The 22,021-nt window shown below is 38.4% G+C and overlaps 1 protein-coding gene across 1 annotated transcript in view; it reads left to right on the top strand.

The window, feature by feature from the left end:
- DNAJC5 (DnaJ heat shock protein family (Hsp40) member C5) overlaps positions 1-21,428 on the top strand; it is a 39,219-nt gene extending 17,791 nt beyond the window's left edge. The window contains exons 3-6 of the mRNA XM_067307582.1: positions 8,580-8,712; positions 11,161-11,374; positions 13,049-13,220; positions 13,997-21,428. Coding sequence (XP_067163683.1) covers positions 8,606-8,712; positions 11,161-11,374; positions 13,049-13,220; positions 13,997-14,100 — 597 coding nt within the window. The 5' untranslated portion in view covers positions 8,580-8,605 and the 3' untranslated portion in view covers positions 14,101-21,428. The remainder of the gene's footprint in view (positions 1-8,579; positions 8,713-11,160; positions 11,375-13,048; positions 13,221-13,996) is intronic.
- Positions 21,429-22,021: the final 593 nt, after the last annotated feature.

The raw sequence follows: 22,021 nt of genomic DNA, 5'->3' as shown, positions 1-22,021 counted from the left end.
TGTATATGTTTCTCTCTTCTTCCCTTCAAAAATGAATTTTTTCCCTAGAAAAATACCAGATTGTGAGAACCACCCTTGATTAATCTAAGACAGATGGAAAGGATGCAGAGGCCAGTGGTGCTACTTCATTTTTGGGATAAATCAATATTTTCTAATGTTTTCTGATTTGGTGTTTTTATATAGACTTTTACTAGTAAATAGTGATTGAGACAAAGTAATTTAGTCTTAACACCTGTATTTAGTCTTCTGCATTGGAAATCTTTGAAAAACTGGTAATCTTAAATATAATTGGCATTATATTTTATGAGGCAAAAGGTAGTCAGTTGGCAGAAATGCCTTGTGGAGTACACACCTTGCCCAAAATATTCCTGTGCTTCATGAACTTGTATAATAAAGCATCAACTGATGTAATTTTTGTAAAAGTTGATAAACCATTTCCAAGCTAGGCTCTTTAATCATTTGCTAATACGCTATTACAATTGTTATCATTGCAAAAAGCTTGACAACTAGGCCTTACGTTACACATAGTAGCGTTACATATAGTACGTAGTAAAGACGGTGATACTGTTGGTGCCTCAGTTATGCTGGGCTGTGCTAGGAAAGCAGCGTTCTCTTTTCCTGTCCAACACTTCCTGCATGGCTTTGAGTTTCTTTTCTTTCTCTTTCCTGTTGTTTCTTATCTGTCCCTTTTTTGGGAATTTCTCTATTCTCTGTGTTACTGGCTACATATAGAAAGACTCGGAAGGATTGGTTCTTCTGGTTTCAACCAAACTCGTTTGCATTCCTGCAGTTTGGATAGAGTGTATCCATTAAGGTTAATGACTCTCCATTGTCGTATATCTAGTGGGTAAGTATCAACTACCAAGTCACAAGGTGGTGGATTTCGTGTCTGTTACAGCAGCATTCCAGTTTTCAGAACCACTGGTAGCAGCCGGATTCCCAACATTGAAGGCAGACCCTTGCTAAAATCGTTTCAGACAGGTTTCAGGCATTTAAAGGTCTGCCGAAATCTTTGCATTGATGCACACGTTCGTGGTTTGATTTCTAGTAACTTTAATTCATAAATTAAGAAAACTAAAATTCTGGTGAATGTTTTACCGCAGCGTCCTGCTGTAGGAATATTTTTAAAGTTAATGTTGGTTAGTTCCCCCTCCCCCATCAGATTATTTATTAAGGTAAACTTCCAAGTATCCTTAGTGTCTAATGTGAAGGAGCAAACATCTCGGAGTAGAATACTCTGGTACAATAACTAGACTTTTTTTCCCATAGCTATGCAGTTAGGTATTATGGGATATAAAGTTCTAGGAGTGTATATGATGCATAGTATTTGGGCATGTCTTGGGCAACAAGGTGTTTTTAGCCTTGATTTAAAACAAAAGCAAAAATAAACCAAAAAAAAAAAGCTGACACCACAGCTGTGTCACTGTTCAAGAAGGAGATGCTATGTGGCCTGGTGAGCTTGGTATTTTCATTGAAATGATGTATTCCAGTTCGAGCAGGGTGTTTTAGCATAGGGTAAGAATGTCCTGTAAAACAGAATTTTGGTTCCTCATTTTAACAAAATAGGGTGCAAAAGAAATCCAGACAGAGTTCCTGTTAATGGCTTTGTGTTCAAAAAATGCTCTTCTGCATGTTGCTTGCCCTGTTAAGAAGGTTCAGGAACTTCTCTGTGGTTGAAGGATAGTCAGATTTATCAGTGGTGCTGAACATCTTCAACTCCTTTTAAAAGAGGTCATGCCTCCAGTGAGGAAATTGGAGTGAGCTACTGTGCCTTTATTACTTGTATGGAAAAAAGTACAAAATTAATTTGAAATGGGGCGATTGGTATTTTAGGCATCTTGGTATTTTACAGTTTCCAAAAGTTTGTTAGTGAATAAATATTTAATGCTGCAGCCTTGAAGCAAAATGAAAAGCTGCCATTGTTAGTCTGCTTTCAAATGCTAATGACACTGAAATATCGTTGATACTGTCCATTGAATTAGCCCTCCGTGGCTTTATTGCTATAAGGCTGTTTCTTGCTAGCAGTGATCTGACTTCTGTGGTTCAGTGTTGTTAAAAGCATCTGTTCACTGTGTGACTAGTTTAAGAAACTTCCTTCCCGCCACGGAAATAAGCATGCTTTGGGGGGAAAGCTAATTCTTCTTCCCGCTCCCTCCAGTTACATTCTCTGCACTGGCCTGCTGTGGGGTTAGATGAATGCAAGAGCCGTTGCACTGGAAGGAGTGGAAATAGGCAGCTGGGACTGGGAGAGGAGCAAGACTGCCTTTTCTGCTGGCAGTTAACTGTTAGTTCAGCTGATCTAAAGCTGAATTGTCAAATGTGGCTGATCCGACGTGGAGGTTTGCTGTTGACAGAAGGGAGAAGTTTTAGCCCTCCCTGCTTCTGGCCACCATCTGATCTGCTGTTGCCCTTTTTGGTGCTGTCACTCATTGGAATGTTCTGTGAGATTATTTAATTCCCTGGAATGAGAGAGAACTATCCATTTTTCTTGGCTGGAATAATAGTTTGCTGTTTTAATGAGCTAAATTTGGCTTACAAAAGGGTTTGAAGAGCAGCAGACCTGGCGCAAACAAGGATGTCACCAATTTTGTGAAACCTTTCTGAGACCTTTGCCTTCTTACCAAGTTTGATTGAAGTAGGCCAACAGGTTCAAAATTAGATACAACTCTTTTTGGGAAGCTAAAAAGAAAATTAGTCTTTCCAAAGTCCAATTTACCATTTATGTGCTTCAAGAGTTAAGACTGGTTTCCATATAATATATCAGGTTTAATCTAAGTCTTTTAATCAAGATGGTACCAATTATACTTTTTTTTGTTATGCTACAGTTACATTTTTATTAAAGCTGACTAATGCAGGACATTCTGGTACACAAATGGTCAAAAATTATGCTGTTTAATCCAAGGGATTACTTTTCTTCATAGCCTTCTGAGAGAAACCTCTTCAGGAAATCCTGCTTGGTTAGGATATATAGCAGATGGCTTGTTACTCCTGGATATAACACTTTTAAAAAAAATACTGAGCAGCTTTCAGTGTTGTAAATTAGAGCCAGTTGTAAAATAGTAGGATAGATAATATCCTGATCCAATTTTAAACTTGAATAACTTCCACCTTGGTTGTCTGTCTTATTCTGTCCCCTATTTGAAAGGCCAAGGATTACATACATAGTAATAAGACTTAACCTATTCTGTTCTTTTAAATAACAAAACTTCTGGGAGATGGAAGATGAATTCCCATTGCCCCCTTGTCCTCCTCCATTCTTCTGCTATGGCCTACTTGTCCATTTCTCAACAGATTTGAAAAATAAATACAAACACCGCGTTAGACTAGGCTCTGAACTCCAGATAAGCTGAACTTCTGGGTCTGAAATGATTGAAGATCGTAGCGGTATGAAGTTTTATTCCTGTGTGTCTTTACATTTGACAGCAGCCTACACACTGATAGACATAGCCTGGATCAAACTGAATTCACTTTTAAAAAACGAGTTAGTCCTTATTTAACAGTGGAGAGTTTATTAAACAGAACATAGTACATACCTGCAGCATCTGTGCACTGAGGGCATTTTGGATTGCTTTTAAAGAAAGCTCATAGTGCCTAAATAGAGAGAGAGACTTTTAACAACCTAAATGCCACAAATGTTCATGATGCCCTCAAACTTCCAGTTTGAGGCAATACCTTCTTTGGAGAAGTTAAACTAAAATCTCAACCAGGATATATATATATTTTTTTTAATTCTGACTTTGGACTAATCCCACAGGTCCCTGAGAAATCGCTGGTCAGGAGGGCAATGAGATGGTGGAGAGAGAGAGAAGCTCCTCTTGCCTGGCTGCTGCTAACAGATGATTGGCACTGTGGTCATTGCCTGCGAGAAGCTGCTAGGAGAGCTGGTGGCCTGAGCTGAAGAGAGCAGGCGAAGCCGCGCAGGGGAGCCAGTGCGGCCGGTTGGAGCGGGCCCGCGCGATTAGCTAGGTTACCAGCAGCACGGCGGGATCACGGGTCTCCGACCTCAGCCGTGGGCCTGCCTGGGGAGAGGGCGCAGGGAGGCTGCAGCCGGGCTCGCCACGGAAGTGGAACGGCTGCCTCGGGGAGGTTTGCCTAGGGTGTTCTTGGATGTGTGATGCAGAGCGCTTTCTTTCCTGAAGTATTTTTCCTTTCACTGAATCAGATAATGCCCAAATAAGTGCATCGGTTGTATTGTGTCTCTGAGCTGTCAATAATTTTTCCTCCCATGCAGAAACCTTTCAGTAGCTTAACACTATCCTTTAAAAGAAAAAAAAGAAAAGAGCTTCTCTCCCTACCCACATCTTCACCTTCTTGATTTGGGGTGTATTTTTCTTACATCCTCAATTCTTAACCAAAGCATTAGGGTTTAGAACTATTTCTTTTTTTTCATTAATTTATAGCTTCCTCATTAGGTAGTGTCTAATTAAACTTACCAGAGCTGCTGATGACTTCTTGAGGGAAATTAGATGTGAATTGACTAGTTTAGCAGGTATATTCCATTTAAAGAAACTGGACATGGATCCCAATGTTAAGTTAATTTAAAGTTGGGAAGGCCAAATGCAGAAAAGTATTAACCATGGACTCTGAGGTGAATAAGAAAAGTCTAATGTCTATATCCATATCCCTGCCACCTGGTCACACCTTAAAAAGCATAGCAGTACCCATGGACTGGTAGGAACAGAACTGGTGTGTTTTTTGTGAGGCTTATCAACAGTATGAGATTGTATCAGTGGCTGTATTATGCTGGCTGATCTGCAAAATGCCGGAAGGAATGTTACTGATCCGCTTGTATAGATATGAAATAAATGATTCATCCATGTATTTTTCATTCAGCAATGCTATATTTTATACGCAAGGATTAGCAGCACATCGTAACAGGTTGCGCTGTATTTACACTGTCAGGGTTTTGGGGAATGTTTACAAATCTTGTTAATGTCAGTGGCAGTAATGTGCTGTTGGGAAACCTTTCCTCTAGTATTTAACATGAGAGCCTTTTCTGTTAGTTTTATTACTGCTAGCACCAAAAGAAACAAGACCGTTAGCTGATATTTAAAATGTTGTCTGTGACTGTCGTGCTTTCAGGGAGGGAAGAATTTGAGTTTCTCCCTGCAGTTTAAGCAGACTTAATTTTGAAATACACAGTTCCTTGCATTTAGGAATAAAAAAGGCATGGTCATTCTAGGGTGAAAATGTTTAGATGATGAGTGAGAGATAATGGTGAGACTGAATAATTGCTTCTAATGCCCTTTTTATTGTGATTACTAGCCTTTTTGAGTGATTTATATAACCTGTAACTGACAGAACCATGTATGACCTTTAGTGATAGATATCTGAGCCCAGTACTACTAGTTATTCAGATCACAGCAACCCCAGCCAGTGTGGACTGTTGGGTGAACTACTGCGTGGAGCATCCTTATTAGTCCAGGAGAGGTGTCCTCAAATGTTAAACAATTTTTGGAAGATTAATCTTTTCTTTAACAGAAAGTTTTATTGTGTTTTGGTGAAATGTTTAGATTGGGATGAGAGGTTTGAGAGGATCCAGAGAAAGGAAATAGTTTCCATTTCTAGTCCCGCGGTCAGCAAAAAGGTGTGTATTTCTATGGTGGTTGTGTGATAGCATTTCTCTGCCTTCCAAATGATAGGCTTGCCAGAACATTAGCAGGCATTTACTTAAACCACCCGAAGTTGTTCTTTTGACTTTAAAATTTCAAAGAAAACATCTTCCAAAAAGATCCATTTGTTAAAAATTTTCCTTTTCCCCAGCCATTTGAATTTTATCTGACTATTTTTCACTCATAAAGAAATCGGGTGACAGGGTAGAATTTCATCAGGTTTGTCAAAGGCATTTGTGTATGAATCATAAGGAAGTACGGCAAGCTGCATCTTGGAGAGCTATTCAGAAAGTGATGTGAGCAAATTAGGGGTCTGTATGAATTCACATCGGTAAATAGCTATGTAGAGCTCACTACAGCGAAGTTCAGTTTTGACTTCAATTGCAGAGAAAATGCTCAGAATATGGTGGTTGCACTTTATCTTTAGACTTACGTACTTGGCTGCTTGTTTGTTACTATCCAGATTGATACACCTGGATATGCTTTCAGCACACATAGACTTGAACACTAAAACAAAAGTATTCAGTGTTTTTCTGCATTATTATTATCCTTGCATCTTTGTTTTTACATAATCCTGTACTTTTTATAATTCCTTTATCTAAACTGTTTTCTCTGCAAGTTTGAACTGAGTGAGATGATGGCCTGAAGTTGACACAAATGCCTCAGGAGTAAGATGCTAAGGGTACGGAGGGATTTTCTCTGCTGTGATAGCAAGCAGGGTTGTTTTCTTTGTGGAGTGCAAATGTGTCCAGTTCTTTCTGTGAATTTGCACTTAGGAAACATGTAGTGAAAGAAGCAGCCTCTTAGCGCATTTGTTTTAGGTAGCCCTTTAAAAGCTAAAGTTATTAACTTAATTATAGAAGATAAAGGGTTAAATTAGAAAAGTCTGGCGCTTTAAATATCTTTTTCAAAGACTGCATAATCTGGTGTGGGCTAACTGTAATGACATAATCCAAAAATAGCCAGTAGTCTTCTCTTCGATGCTCATCCTTGCTGCAGTTCTGCAGCTAGAGAGTGGCAAATGCTAATCTCCTAAGGATGTTAGAGGACATAGCCTATCTGTCAGGGGTGTGTCCCAGCGGAGACCTTTAGGGTCTTTCATATTTGAATTTAGACGGGGAGGTTAATTCACATTCAAATAGTATCATTTAACTAGAATACATGCTAAACGTTGATCCACTACTGTACATTATTAGAGGGAAGATTACCTCCTCTTTGAGTGGGCAGCTGTTCTCTTTTTTCATAGTGGGATGCACAGGCCTCGTCATGCTGAATTTTGTTTAAAGGATTCTGCTTGACCCGGTGCCACTGATGAGAGGCTGGGGTTTTGGGGAGGCGGTGGAGGTTTCTTTAACATAACAAAGAGTATGCAATTTAGCTTCCCCTTGGCTTTCACTTGCTATTGGATGATTACTCTGGGATATATAGGCCTTCTCCAGGCAAAGGAGAAGGGAAAATGAAGCTGCTCACAATTTCTTTTCTTCTAGTTGTCATGCAGATAGTTCTCCCACCTGAGACAAACTTTTTTTTTCCCCCCAGAATTTTCTTCTTTTTTGATCTCATTGCCAAATTATTTAGTTGTTGTGTGTTCAAGTGGAATTAATAACTGATTTACATAGAGAGATCAATGCTATTTTTTTGTGTTTTACCAATTTCAGTAATATTTTATTTTTAGAAAGCCAGAGTAGCTTTTAAAGGACAGGAACTGGCAGTGCTACTTTTGCAATAAACACTTTGTTGGGGGTCTGTGAACTTTCCCTTTAGAATAAATATTTGGGGTATTTTGCTATTGGGCCATCAGTAGGAAGTTTTGCCTTAGGACCTGAATGAAGCAGATCTATTTGAGAAAGTGGTATTCTGCTTAACACAGTGTGTGTTACACCTAAGCGTTTGGAATTTCTGGCTGTACTAAGTGTATTTGAAGTGTTTGGTATCATAAAGGTACGCTCTGCCCAAAGTTGGGTAACTTATTTATATGAATTGTGATGTCTTAAATGGAACACAATAGACTAGGCTTTATCAAAGCTGTTATGACGTGTTTGTTAAATACTTGGTTTTAAGTTCTCTTTAAAGTCAGAAGGAACCAGAGAGAGGTAATGATACGGAGCTTATGGCTTCTAAGGTCTTCAAATGTAGCCCGTGTAGGTAGTGATGGCAAGGCGATATCTCATGATTGTCTGCTCGTGTGAGTAGTCTTTTTTATGATGTGTAGCTACTGTGGATGGTGGCTACTGTCCATGGTGGCTGTCCCAGTGCGGATGATCAGACCTATTGAGCATGAAGTCATTCACATCGGGATAGTGCTGTGTTGCTGGGAAGTTTGGAAAAGCATGAATTGCACGGCTTGTATGGTGAGTGAACAGGGCACTTGTTTCTTCAGGGCTGCTGGTATAGTGTATTTGCAGAGTGCTCAAAATGAAACAGTCAGGTTGAGTAACTCATTTCTAGGTAGTTTAGGAAATCTCTAGTCCTGGAATTAGGCCTTTCTGCTTAGCTCTGTACAGGTGCAGTGCAAAAAGACGGCCTCAGTGTAATAGCAACCTGTCTGTTGTCAAGTTGTTCTTATAGGTATTATCAATAATAAATTATCTAAATGATAAGACTAAGAAAGAAGATGAAGTAGCTTTAGGGATGTATAGTACATACCTGTAGCTATACCTCAGCTGTTGATTTCAGGTTTTTGAAAGGAATGGAATTGAGTTTCATTCACACTAGTGATTCTATAGTGCCTGGAGTTGTGCTGAAAATAATAGTTGTTTTCACTGATAATTCACTGATTCCGTAACTTGGTAAGTTACACAGTGTTCAAGGTTTTTTTTCTTTTCTTCAAAGCCCATTTAAACCTTGTAAAAAATGAATTTTTATGTGAAAAATCTGGTTTGAAAGCTGACTTGATGAATGAGGTCTGTGTTGTGTTTTGTTTAAGCATTTGTTAATCTTTTTGCTTGTTTGTTTGTTTGGGGACAGTTCTCTATTCAGGTTATTAGTCCAAGATGGCAGACCAGAGGCAACGTTCGCTGTCCACCTCTGGAGAATCATTATACCATGTGCTAGGACTGGACAAGAATGCCACTTCTGACGATATTAAAAAGTCATACAGGTAAAGTTTCAAGTCTCGCACCGATTGCCAAATAGCACAAAGAGCTTTAAGTGTTTGACAAATGAGGTATTTATTTATGTGCAGCCTGGACTTCATTAATTTAAACCTTTTGCAAGATGAATATGTAACAAAAAGCAGATGAAAATATCTGGTTGCTTCTGATTGGAAAAAAAAGGTGTGAAAACGTGCCTAGACTTCATGTGGAAGTTTTTAAATTTTTAAATTTTATCCATAGTAAGTTGAATTCTTAAATACACGGTCTCATTCTGGAAGTTTTTTATTTAAAGTTGAATAAAGGTTTAAGACAGTGGGATCAGCGTTGAATTCTTCTTTTATGTTACATAGCTTCGTGTCTGGCTTACAGAGACCATAGCTGTGTAATACTGTTCTTTTGTCCATCAGTTTTAATTCTGGCACAGTGAGGTGTGGATTAAAGATGCAAATAAGGATGAAAACGGAGTATCAAAATGTTTTTTTTTTTTTTCTATTAAACGTGTTCAAAATGTCTTATTTTATCAGTGAGGTGATTATTTTTAGAAGAGGAGCTTTTACTTTATTTCCTTTTTAAAGGGTCAGACACATGAAATAGCTTCACGTTGTCCAGTTAAAAACTAAAAAAGAGTACTGCAACTGTCCCCCTTTCCCACATTTCCCCCCAAATCTGCTTATATGCAATTGCTTCTTTACCTTAAGCATGAGCTCCAGTTTTATATGACTATTTTATGTGACTAGTGGCAATGGGTTTAACATTACACTAGGGGTCAGTAGTAATCTTTACTTGAGGATACTCTTCAGAATTTTTTTTCTTTTTGGTCTTTAACATTTACCATGACTTTTTCCCTTTTAAAGTCACTTCTTAGTACTGATGGTAGTTGCACAGTGAAATCTGTGAATAAATGGGCTCACAGACTCTCCAAAATTATTTGTATCTTCCTGAAAACTTTTAACTGGAAGTTTTGAGGCAGCCTTAGCAACTGGGAGGTAATATTACCTCATTGGGAAAAACTGCCAAAGATTTTCTTTGGAATGAGGACACTCCAAAATCCTCTAATATTGTTTACCCTGCTGTTTCTTTATAAAAGGAGGATTGACCAACTTCCCCCCCTGCCCCGCGCTGGATCTGGAACACCCTTTGCTGGCCTGTGGGCTATGGGGTTTGTGTACATGTAGGAAAAGACAAATGAAAAATATTTATCTATTGCAGCCTGATAGTAGCTGAGCCATTTCAGTGAAGTTTACGTGACTTCTCTGTAATTATAAAGACTGTGATTATTTCAGTCCTCACTGAGACTGTGGCATTGGTGGTAGCCCTGGAAATTATTTTCCCAAGCAACATTTTTTACAGCTCTAGAGTGTTTCAAGTGCACACTCAATTTATTGTTTTAATGCTGTGATAAATTTGTGTATATATGCAAATGTGTGCTTGCACAAATCATTATTTTGTGTTTATCTAAATACTTTTTTTACCTCAAAATTGTCATGTGTAAACTGCTCTGCAGGCTTTTAGGGTATTTCTCAAATGTGGGGCGTTCATGGTAATTTTCTGTAGGACAAGTACCTTTTTTGGTGATGGAAAACTATTTGCATAGAATTCTGTAGCATTTTTCTACTTAGGAGCACAAATGGCTCAAACTTCAAAACGGTGTTTTTTCTGTGTTCATTTAGAAGGTGTTTAGCCTGTTATTTCTACTGACTTTTATTTCCTGGACAATGCCTGAACTCGCAAATTTATCAACACTTAATCTGAAGCATTGTGCTATCTTCAGAGACCTCAAGGGGACTGTAAACTGCTGTCATTTAGTTGTAAGAGATGTAAAATGATTAGGGAGGTACATTGTGATTTCCTGGTATCTCGAAACTCTGAAAGCTTGTTCTATTTTAGCAAGCCTTGAACTGAAAAATACTCTGTTCCTGCACAGGAATTGGTGAATTAACCACAAGTTATTGTCTATTCTATTTTTGTGTTCCGATACTGCAGATTAGCTGTGACAGCTTGCTTATATTTACCCTTTTATCCTATATCATGGGCTTGTGGTGTGTCTTTTTTCTGTTAGCTTGGTCCTTGCTTTAGCAGAAGTCAAACTTCATGGTGTAAATTGCTGGAGCGGAGGGGTAAAACGGAATGCTTTCTCTTTGTCCTCAATGTCCTTTTTTTTCCGTTGGGTTTCTGAGAGTCCACTTGAGCGGTCTGAGATGAGTCCTTTGAAGTTAGCTAGCCTGTGCTCTAGCCCTTTGCCATCACCTAAGGAAGAATGAAGAGGGAAACAAATCAGAGGTGAAGGAAACCATGGCGGTATAAACGTTTTCAACTGCAACTTAGGAGTCTCCCTTCAAGAGTGACAGGCTATCTGAAATAATGGAATGAATTAAAAAAAAGGAAAGTCAAAAAAACCACGAACCCAAATCCCAGTTTTTAACCCATAACAATCCCTTTTTTTCCTTCTTCAGGAAGCTTGCATTGAAATACCATCCTGATAAGAACCCCGATAATCCAGAGGCAGCAGAAAAATTTAAGGAGATCAATAATGCACATGCGATACTGACTGATGCCACGAAGAGAAACATTTATGATAAGTATGGTTCTCTGGGTCTGTATGTAGCAGAGCAGTTTGGAGAAGAAAATGTGAACACATACTTCGTCCTGTCCAGCTGGTGGGCAAAGGTAAATAAAAGTGCAAAGAAATTATTCTGTATTGGCATTTAAAATTTTTAGAAGAGCTCCATTTGGATATTGAATGTTTGTGTTTATTCTTGGAAATTGCCAAATCTTTGACACCTTGTAGTTTAACCTTCTCTTGCTGTGTTGCAATCTCTAGTTCAGAAGTATTTTTCTATTGTCTGTCAATGATACAGGCCTGATAATAGCAACACTTGCGTTATTAAGAGAAGCTTGGGCCCTTCTAGTGGATTTAAAGCAGTGAGGGTTTGAGGGGTATGTTCTTTGGTAACGTCTGCTAAATGATCTTACAAGAAGACTCCTGGCTGCACACTTGAGCCCACACATAAGATCCTGTAAAGAAACATGCTAACAAACTTTCTCAGAAGCTATTCTCTGATTTCGCAGAAACCAGATTAATTGTTCGCTAGCCCATCCTTGGTTTTGGTGCAGCAGAAACAGACCTGAGTGTCACTAGTATAGCAAATGACACTGCAAGCTCTTGTTTCCTCAGAAACACTTTGCGTTATCTTTTTGTTTGCATTGAATAGTAGATATAATTATTATTATATAGAGGCCTTCTGGGAGTCCTTTTCCAGCACCAAATAATTATTATATTTTACTGGGCTCATAACACTCTTAATCATAATATGCTTCTATCATTTTAAGTAATATATTTTAAAATTACCACTTTTATTCAAAAATGCAAGCAAACTTTAGACTATGCATTTCTCACACTTACATTCTCAAGCTTTGCATTTCAGAGTTCACATGATTGCAGTCTGTTGCACACAATACAATGAGTAAAAGACTGGCTAAGAAATCGAAGTAAGAAACCATAACTGCGCCAGCTTACTTATTTAATGAAATGATGTTGCTTACGATGTGTTGTGGCTGATTAAAACTGTTTCCTAGCCTTGACATTTCACTTCATGAGTTCATTTTTCTTCACTGTTGCCAGCATTGTTTCTGTCTCTTGATTTTCCTGTGGTAAGGGAATAGTTATATCACCATGCTGGTGTACTATCTTTAGAATTATTTTTTTCAAACAGTTATGCAGTGACCAATGTGAATATTTTAATTTTGCCCTTTGCCACTGTGACTGTGATAGGCACGCTGACAAACTTGGCTAATTTTAAGTTAGCTTGCTCACGTATCGGTAGCGTTCTAGCCCCAGCGTTTCTAGCTTCCATATGAGCTTTGCAGCCGTGCCTGCAACCTTTGGTAAGTCTAAGTCCCTGCTTCTGTAGGCACATTGCAATCTGTATTTCCACTAGCTAGTGTAAATCTAATCCAGGCATATTAATGCAAGCTACAATCTGTCCTAGACTATTGTACTTCTGGATTTCAGTACAGGTATACTTCTTAGACATGTATCTTTTTGCATATGTAGCAGAAAACATAGAAATTAGGTTTAGAATGATCTAGGAATTTTTTCAGGTGAGCCAATATTCACTTCAGTGAGTCATTATTCTCTTCAATGTGAACTGATCATAACTGTAGCCAGTTTGGCACATTTTTATATTCCAGCACCAGCATATATCTCAAAGTTTGTAACTAAAAAGCTGTCTTTACATGGCTTTATTTTTCATTCCTGATTTCCATATCCAATTCTCACCAACTCAGTGGTTACAGTGTGATGTAGGTTACAAATATTTCTTTTTCTTCTGCCCTCTGCAGGCCTTGTTTGTGTTCTGTGGGCTCATCACAGGCTGCTATTGCTGTTGCTGTCTGTGTTGCTGCTGTAATTGTTGCTGTGGGAAGTGTAAACCTAAACCTCCTGAAGGTGAAGAGCAGGAATACTACGTCTCTCCAGAGGACTTGGAGGCACAGTTGCAGTCAGATGAAAGGGGTAGGTGAAAAAGCTGTGGGGTTTCTAGAATTACCATAATAGCAGAGTCTCTGACCTAGCGCTCAGTGTTGCTATTTAAGGAGGAATGCTTGCTTTAGAGGTTGGCATAGATCTCTAATCGTGTGTGTTGTGGGAGGGGCGAATATTTGTGGCACAAGAGTCAGTTGCTCTGGGTAACGCCACCACCAGAAATGTAGTTCTGTAAGCTCATTAGAAATCCCGGTGGGTCTTCACTGAACTTGGAGCTTCAGAGAAGTACGTGACCATCGTTTATCTTCCCTTTGACATTCGCTGAAATAACATACCAGCCAGACTCTTGTGATTCCACAAAGGGATTCTCTACCCCAAAGGATGGGAAGTGTCAAGGCAGTTCTGTAAACTGTGGCAGGTGTAAAGGAAACGGGACTGCTAACCAGCTAGCTGTATCCAGTACTATTTATGAAGCACCTAAGCTTCTGTAGAGTTAAACCAATTATTTAAAAAAACTGTAGGCTTTTCTGCGTGCTCTGATCATGTTTTTAACTGAAACTGCTGAACGATGGGAGAGTAGCAGCTGCTCTTATGTGAATAAAGAAATATAATAAATGCTCCACGTGTTAGTTTGAGTCCATTGGCATTGTGTACAGACTGAAGAACAGTAAATCAATATTATGTTTTTAAAGAGGAGTGTAAAATTGTATTGCCAAATTGTTGCAGAGAGATGTAACTGATACTTACCAAAACATAGGGCACTGTTTTTTCCTCGGTGTGCTAAACCTTTTGTCTTCCCTTTTCAGAGGCCTCAGACACACCTATTGTGATACAGCCAGCGTCAGCCACAGAGACAACCCAGCTCACAGCTGACTCTCACCCCAGCTACCACACTGATGGATTTAATTAAGTTAAGGAAATACTGTAATTAGAATGGATAAATAAATACATGGCCAACTCAACACTAGAATCATGAACATTAGAAGTAGAGATGGGGAGGGGGAAAAATTCTGCCACAGTAAGAAGGCAGCTTTCCAACCTGCCGAAAATATTTTGTAATCCCTTCAGCCTTTTGTCACCTTCAGTGTCGTATCTTGATGATACGTGAAGTGCTGTAGCATGCAGTATTTAAAGCAGTTTATCTATGATCTTATTTGTTTCCTTTCCTTTTTTTTTTTTTTTATAGCATGTATGGAGTTATGTTAAATGTCTGTGGTGTAATGTATTGAGTTGTCACAAAATAAGTGTGATGGAGACATTCTGCATTTTAAGCAGTGGTATTGGCCTAAAAATGAGATTTTAGAAAAGAAAACGATTCACAGAAGCCACCATGCTTCCATACAACTGAGCTGTTGAAGACCTTTAAAAGTTCATGATTTTTCATGTGAATGCAACAAATCAATTCTTTTATTTGTCCTTTTTTTCCTGCATTGTTATCTAAGCAAGTTTACAAAGCCAAGAACCAAAAATCCCAGTACTGCAGAGCTAGATTTCTCTTTAATGCTGTTTTTCAGCTTAAATAAATCTACCTTGAAAAATAAAAAGGGAGAGTTTCCAATCTTTGAAGAGTAAATTGATGAACAGCTGTTTATGCCTAAGGGGATCTCCAGTGACAGTGTAACCACGAAAGTTAATTTGCCACAAACCCAAATGTAAATAGGTTTATTTGGTGGTGGTCATGGTGGACTTTAAACTTCAAGCACAATTCTGTTTTGGTTTGACTTTTTTCCTGAAATTCTAAAGACCGAATAATGCAGCTTTTCTGAATGCATGAGAATCTTGAAGTGAAACTGGTTAATCGGTTTTTATTGGCCAAGTAAATAAAATGCAGATAGTAGGCAATAGTGTAAAAGTAAAAAAACAAATTTGATTTCTTAAAATGTGTTTGAATAATCTAACATTCTAATAGACAAATGGAGTGTTACTTTTTTTTTCCTTTAACAGCTTTTGATAACACAAAAGCCTTTTAATTTTCTCATGAACATCTTTGTGGAATACTTAGTTTTTTAAGAACAAAACACCTTTCTTTGTGTTTATATTGTATAATTTGCACATAGTCTTGCATTTAGACTTGTTTACATCAGTGTTTTTCTGTTCCTCAGAAAAACCATGGGAAAACTATTGAAAGGTTTCCTGTACTGTTTTGAAACCAAATCATTTTTGAATACTGCTCTTGAAACTGTGGATTATTGAGATTTGTGACAACATTTTAGTCAGCTGGTGAATTGCTGGTATATTTTGTTGTTAATAATCTTGCTTTAGATAATATTGAGTCAGGATCTAGAATAGCTACCAGTAAATCTATACTTGGCACTTTTAACACTTATTTACAGCCTCTTTAATTTTGATCTTCATGGTTTTATATCACATTGCCTCTACTGTCCTTTTTATTCCCCATCTCCCCTTTTCATTTTTCACCTATTTCTCTTGAGGAGTGATTTAAATCCTCCCATCCAGTATTTTCTTTGAAGGTCTTTTATGCTGCTTTTTTACAAGGTCCAGATGTTTCTTTGAATGGGTTAAAGCACTGTCAGTTTATAAGAAGACCACCTGAAAATGAAGGGGACTCCCCTGCCCAAGGAAGGCAAAGCATACTGCCATTTGGCTGTCCTAGGTTTATAGAAGGTACGGTTTTTCTGGATATTGTCCAGATTAAAGGGGGAGAGAAGAACGTGAAAATCTGTCTGAATATATTTCATTCTATCTTTCCATGGGCAGAAAATGATAGAGCACATAGTCTGATGTGAAACCCTGTTAAACATACCAGGTAAAAGATAAGGTTCTTAACACAGTCCAAATACTGAGTGAGAGATGGTCACAGACTCAGACTTTCCCATAGCAGTTGGTACAAACACATTTATTGCCTGCATGTGAGCTTGTTGCAGATAAGTATGCTTTTGATAACACATTGGGATCCAAAAATCCCCAAAGAACTTTTAATTAACTGACTAGATTTAAGAAGCACAGTTGTTAAGTAAGTTCTTCCTTGTTGGTAGTCCTTCAGACCTGAAACCTTGTGGTTTACTGGTTTGCTTTTAACTTTTTTTATCAGGCAAAACTGTCTTGGGTGGCTTTGAGGACAGTCATATATGATTTGAGTTGAGGTCCTTATTAATCAGAGTCTTTGACCCTTTGGAATGAAAAGTAATTTATAAGCTGGAAAAAAAATAATGTCTCATGGACTTTGTGTAGATTTTGTTTGAAGCCTGTTCTTAAAGTAGAATTTCACCCTTGAATATGCTTGAATATCTATGCAGATAACTTGCTGGTCAAAATTGCCCTTATAATCCATGCAAATCAGTTGATGCTCTTGGTAAAAATAAAGTGTTAACTTTTTTGGCTTTGTAAATCAGCATAGTTGATAAGGAAACAGCATTTTTCTCATTCTACTGAGTCACTCTTATGTACCGTGGTCTATAATGCTCTTCCGTTTCCATGTATTGGTCTAGATGTGTAATACAAAAGGCCAGTTGTTGCTCCACTGTGGAGCAGCTGGGACTCGTTACATCAGGGTTGATTGGTATTAATTCCAAATAAGGTTCTACTTCTTAATCACCCTGGGATACTTCCATTGGACTAGGAGAGCCAACGGGAGATTGTGGCTTGGAAACTGAGCGCACTAGGGACCTGTGTAACGTACCTTCAGGCCATGGTGAGAGTCACTCTTACTGTGTTCCCCAGAAGCAGTGCAGTATGCGGAAACCCCACAGACTTCTGCGTACGAGCTAATATCACAACTGCAATGTATGGAGCAAATGAAGGTTGGAGATGATACCTTTATCCATGTTTTGCACTACTTGAAAAAGATGACTTTCAGGATAAATTTGCTGTTTTAAAAACAGGCAAACAAACAATTCCTCTCCCTTCCAAAACCCAGCATTTCAACCAGCAATTAGTTCTTCATTTAGCAAGGCATGAATTTAAGAGACACTGCTTTCTTTTCAGCTGTTTCTGTGGTTGTGGGAATAGTAATTTAATCTCTATATTGTATATGCCCATATGATGTTAGATGCTCCAAGGGAAGCTACTCTGAGATCCCAATTACAAGGAATGAAGGGGAAAAATATGAATATGAGTATTTTTTGCAACTGCTAAGTTTGCCCAGGTTAGTCTTAAATCTTTGAATTTAAGATTACTGTATATTACTGTGTTCTTGACTTCTCTCTTTCCTGACTTCTCAAACTGTGTAAGAAATAGTTATTTAAACAGCATTTCTTTAAAACATAAATTGCGTAATCAGAAGATATGTAGGTTAATGCCCACTTTTTTCTTATGTTGTAAGTAAGGTACAAGTGTATCCCGGGGTTACAGGAGCTGTACTTCTGTCTTTGCAAAATGGCCAAATTGAATCCCAGTGAATACAAAATTGTTTTGGAAATAATGGTTAAAAATGTGGTGCTTAAGATCAGCCAGCATTTCTGAGCTTAAGTTTATGGAACTGCAGTGTCCCTGCCAGAGCTGAAATAGCATAGTTTTACAAGCACTAAAGCCTGGATGAAAATACTTGTTACTGGCTTATATGCAGAATGTTTCCTTCCAAAATTAAACCTGAGCACTGTTGATCTCTATTTGGTGTGTTGCCAGAATTAAAACTTGAGCTTTGATTTTTTTTTTGTTGTTTTTTTGTTTTGTTTTTTAAAAGTCACATCATCATTTTTACAAATTACCCGAGATCTCTGTTTAAGTAGTTCAGCCTAGCCTAGTAGTTCATCTAGCTCATCAAACCTACTCGTAGCTCCTTGTTATTAGGAGGAGTATATGGGGGAATCTGATTTGGAGAGTTTCAAGGACTGATATCGAGGACCACTGATTTTATCCAAAAGTTTTGTTGTATGGAGAGCCATTTGCAACTTAGGATAAGTAAGGAAAGCTACTGCCTCGTTCCAAGGAATGTTTAGGTACCTATCTTTTCTGACAGCGGCAAAGCTGTCTTAGAAGTAGCTGGTGCTGGACTTGCTGTGCCCTGTCCTCCCCGTGCGCGGGGAATTCCCAAACCCAACGTAGTACAACAAAGAATTCACCGCTTCACTTGAAGTGAACGAAGGGGCATCGCACCTGTTAAATGCCAGTTTCATTTTGTTAGTAATGTATGTAGGAAGTTCTTAAATATTTATCTGTATATAAATTTGTTTACGTAAACATCAATGGCGTCTGATATTGTGTAGTTTTCTGCTAATTCCATGCAGTGATGTTTTAGAGCCATATTATCTTTTTAGTCTTGTTTTTAGATTTGTAGTATTTTTAAACTGCTTTAGATATTAGTGCTCATATTGTTCTTGAAAATGTGATACTCTTTAAAATTTGTGTACACAGATACAGTATGATTAGAAACACCTGCTTAGGAAGACGGCTTTAACACGGTACTAAGAAATACTGAGTCTTGCAACAGTGCTGTGGTGGGGGGGGCTACAGTTTTAAAAACCCTTGATGTCAGAGCATATAAGCGTTACAGGTATAACCAGGGCAGGAACCTGACAGAAAATATATTCCTGTTCCATTTTTAAAATGGTTATGTTATGTGGTGTGGAGGGATGTGACTATGCTTTTGGGGGGCTTATCTTTGAGCATTTGTAATGTACCCAGTCCGTGAGAGAGGTACCTGCTTTCTTAACTAGTTTGTGCCCTTTGTCTGGTGCCCTTCAGTGTTCTTGACATTTCCAAATAACTTAGGAAGTGCATTTGTGCTGCAGTTTTTTTCTACCCAGTGCAACTGGATATTGGCTTAATGTTTAACAGCAGATTCTTGCTAGGTAGTCAGGTGGGCTTTTGCCACTTGGCAGCCCTTGCCTCATGTTAATTCTGGATGCTGTTTAAATCTGCATTAATCTTAGAATCAGAGCACTGAAACATAACAACCGCCCCCCATGCAAATGTTTATAGCGTAAGGTTGGTATAAACTTAACTTGCTTTATCATTTGATGCCGCTTCTCTGTATTATAGTGGAAATCATCTAGTTTGTAGTATATCATATGCCAACAACTGCTTAAAATATCTTGAAAGAAGTATAATTGATAGTAAACAAAATGGCAGGTAATTTGTCAGTGTTCAAGTCCTGCAAGAACTATGGTCTGCTCTACGTACTGTATTTGGAGATTTAAGTGCTATCTGAGACTCTGCAAGACTGAAATTCCCATTTCATTCCAAGAAGGTGCTTTCTTTACAAGAAAAAACTGCGTAAGGGAAGCTTTCTGTTGTTTTTGTTTGCACAAGCCAAACTCCATAAATCTGGAAGACATACCTTCATTTGAAAATAAAATGCCAGTGTTACAGGTACAGTTAATTTTGTTGTTAGGAGAGATGTTGGGAATTATTGGTGGCTATATATATGTATAGAGGAAACTCTTACACAAAATGGCCATCCATTCTTGAGTGCTGTTGTTTTCTCTGCTCCCTTTCCCCCACAACCAGCAACGCGGGTGTATTCCTGCAGTTTGTGAATGGTTGCTTATCATATTCTGTGTACAGCAATGGCTTCCAAAAAAACGTAATGATCTACCTGATTCCTGCCAACTGCCCTTTGACCCTGTCCCGTGAGGGTAGAGCTGGGATTTACCTGTTTCACCTCTCCTATAGAGGAAGGAACTGAAACCCAACGATAGCAAGGAGGGTAAGGGCGATCTCTGGAATAACTTTGACTTGCATGGGCTGGTACGTGGGGGTATATTAAATATGGTCAATATGCTAATCACTAAAGGTATAATAGAATACATTGATGTGGTTTTTTTCCTATATTGGTTTTAACTACTTTGTACTCTACAAAGTGGGACTCAGTGACTTCACAAAGCAAGGTCCAAACCTGTGCTGTAGGTTTTGGATTGCAACATCATGTGTGTGTATGTATGTATATATGCACATATGTATATATTTATACAACAGGTGTGCACCTAGTACTTGCTGCTGTTTTTTCTTTGGTGGTAAAACATGAAATTTGGCTCAAAGTACTTCTATGAACTCTTAGACAGAAAAGCCAAAGGTGTGAGTTTCGTGTGTCCAGAATTGTGCTTTCTCCTTTCAGCTGCAGGAAAAAACAAACAAGATTTGTCAGTTCAAATGACTGATGAAGGAAATGGTGAAAGGATCCTGTTGTATAAATAAATAGGTAGTACTAGTGAGAGAGCTGTGCTGTTTGAAAAGGGAAAATCAATCTTCTACTCAAGTGGATTCCTAAAGTCTTCCCTCCTTGCTAGTGAGAATTTAAACTTGAATCATATGATGCATTTGCACAGTCTGGTCCAGTTATTCAATTTATAGTGCTTACAGGTTGGATTCATAAGACTTGGAATTATTGCAAGTCATAAAACTAAAGTTAGCTGATGATTTGCGTAAAGGCAAAAAGATTGTGGCCAACGTACGTGTATGTACCACCAAATTACTTCTAGTCATATTGGGTAGAGAATGCAGCTGGCCCTAGTTGGGCCCTATGTTCCAGAAGCTGTTGCCTAACATACAAAACACACATGGGTTTTCTGCTTAATGGCAATCAGCAGAAATGGGGAAATATACGGGGGATTCCTTTTATTACTTATATGTTTGAAGTTATATTTGTGTCTGTCACAGTAGATGAACTTTGAAGTTTGCCAGGTTCCAAACACTTGGTGTTTCCTTGTTTGGTTGTGTGCCACTTAAGCCAGTTGCTGTTGTTCCTTCCTTCCACTTACATCCCCACCTTCTCCCACTTTTTTGGGCTGGGTGTGGATTATTTGGTTTGCGTTATCACAGACATCCAAGGCAGTTTAGATTAATTTTGCATGTGAGCAAGGCCCTGAAATAAGTAATTCATTATGGGTTTTTGTTATATTGGCCTCTTTATGAAGCCTGTGGGAGCTGAAGATGTAATGAGAGAATGCGTTTTGCATTTGCACTGTACTTCGGCTCCGGTGGGGTGGGAGGGGGCGGGGAGGGAAGCCCATGTTTAAAAAAATGTTAGCTGTTGTAAAAACAATCAAAGTATAAATGCATCTGAAAAGCAATTATAATATAGACATATATATTTTGTTATGTTACTAAAGGACCACACTTCGAATTGTATGTAAGTAAATGTGGCTGTCTGAACTTTGTGGATTGTAACACTCGATACTACTGAGCTCCTGTACATACACGCAGTTACAGCAGAAGAAATTATTTTATGTTTTAGCATGGTAATTTGTGTATTGTATGTCTGAATATAAACTAAAATAAAGATTGCTAAATTATCTGAAACCACTGTTGTAAAATAAATGTTTTCAATGCAGAAATATACATGGGCTTTTTCTTTCCTTATTTGTACACTTGAACTCATCACGAATACAAGCACCTGTGTGGCCGGCTGCCTGAAGGACCTGGTGAGGCAGGATGTCATTTCGAGGTGGGTGACCTCAAAGAGCTTGAATGGTTTGTCTTCATCAATGGCTTTTGAACTGCACCCTTTTTTCCCCCCTCTCCCTTACACCTGTGTCTTGGAGTCCCTGGCTCTGCGCACTAAAGGCCAAACACCTGAAATATGTAATGGGCTGTTTGACTACATGCCAAATGTAGGTATTGTAGGGATCCTGAATTTATGAAATAGGCACAATAATTTCTGGAAACGTGGGAAGAGTGAAACCTTGTAGAAATGACCAAAAATTTACATGAACTCAGAATCATGTAAATTCATGGAGATTACTAGGATTGCTGCAATTCTGAAAGAGAAATTGGTATATGTGCAGCACAGCGCTGACATGTATTTGGCAGTATGTATTTTCAGTGAATTCTGTACGTGAGCTCAGATGAGGAATTAGTTAACCCTAAGACAGGATATCCTTTGAATACAATTGGTTCTGCTGTACCTTGCGCATCTTTGCAATCCTATGTTT

This window comes from Apteryx mantelli, chromosome 18 (assembly GCF_036417845.1).
Source record: "Apteryx mantelli isolate bAptMan1 chromosome 18, bAptMan1.hap1, whole genome shotgun sequence".
Classification (NCBI taxonomy): domain Eukaryota; kingdom Metazoa; phylum Chordata; class Aves; order Apterygiformes; family Apterygidae; genus Apteryx; species Apteryx mantelli.
This window is presented reverse-complemented; position numbering and strand designations above follow the sequence as displayed.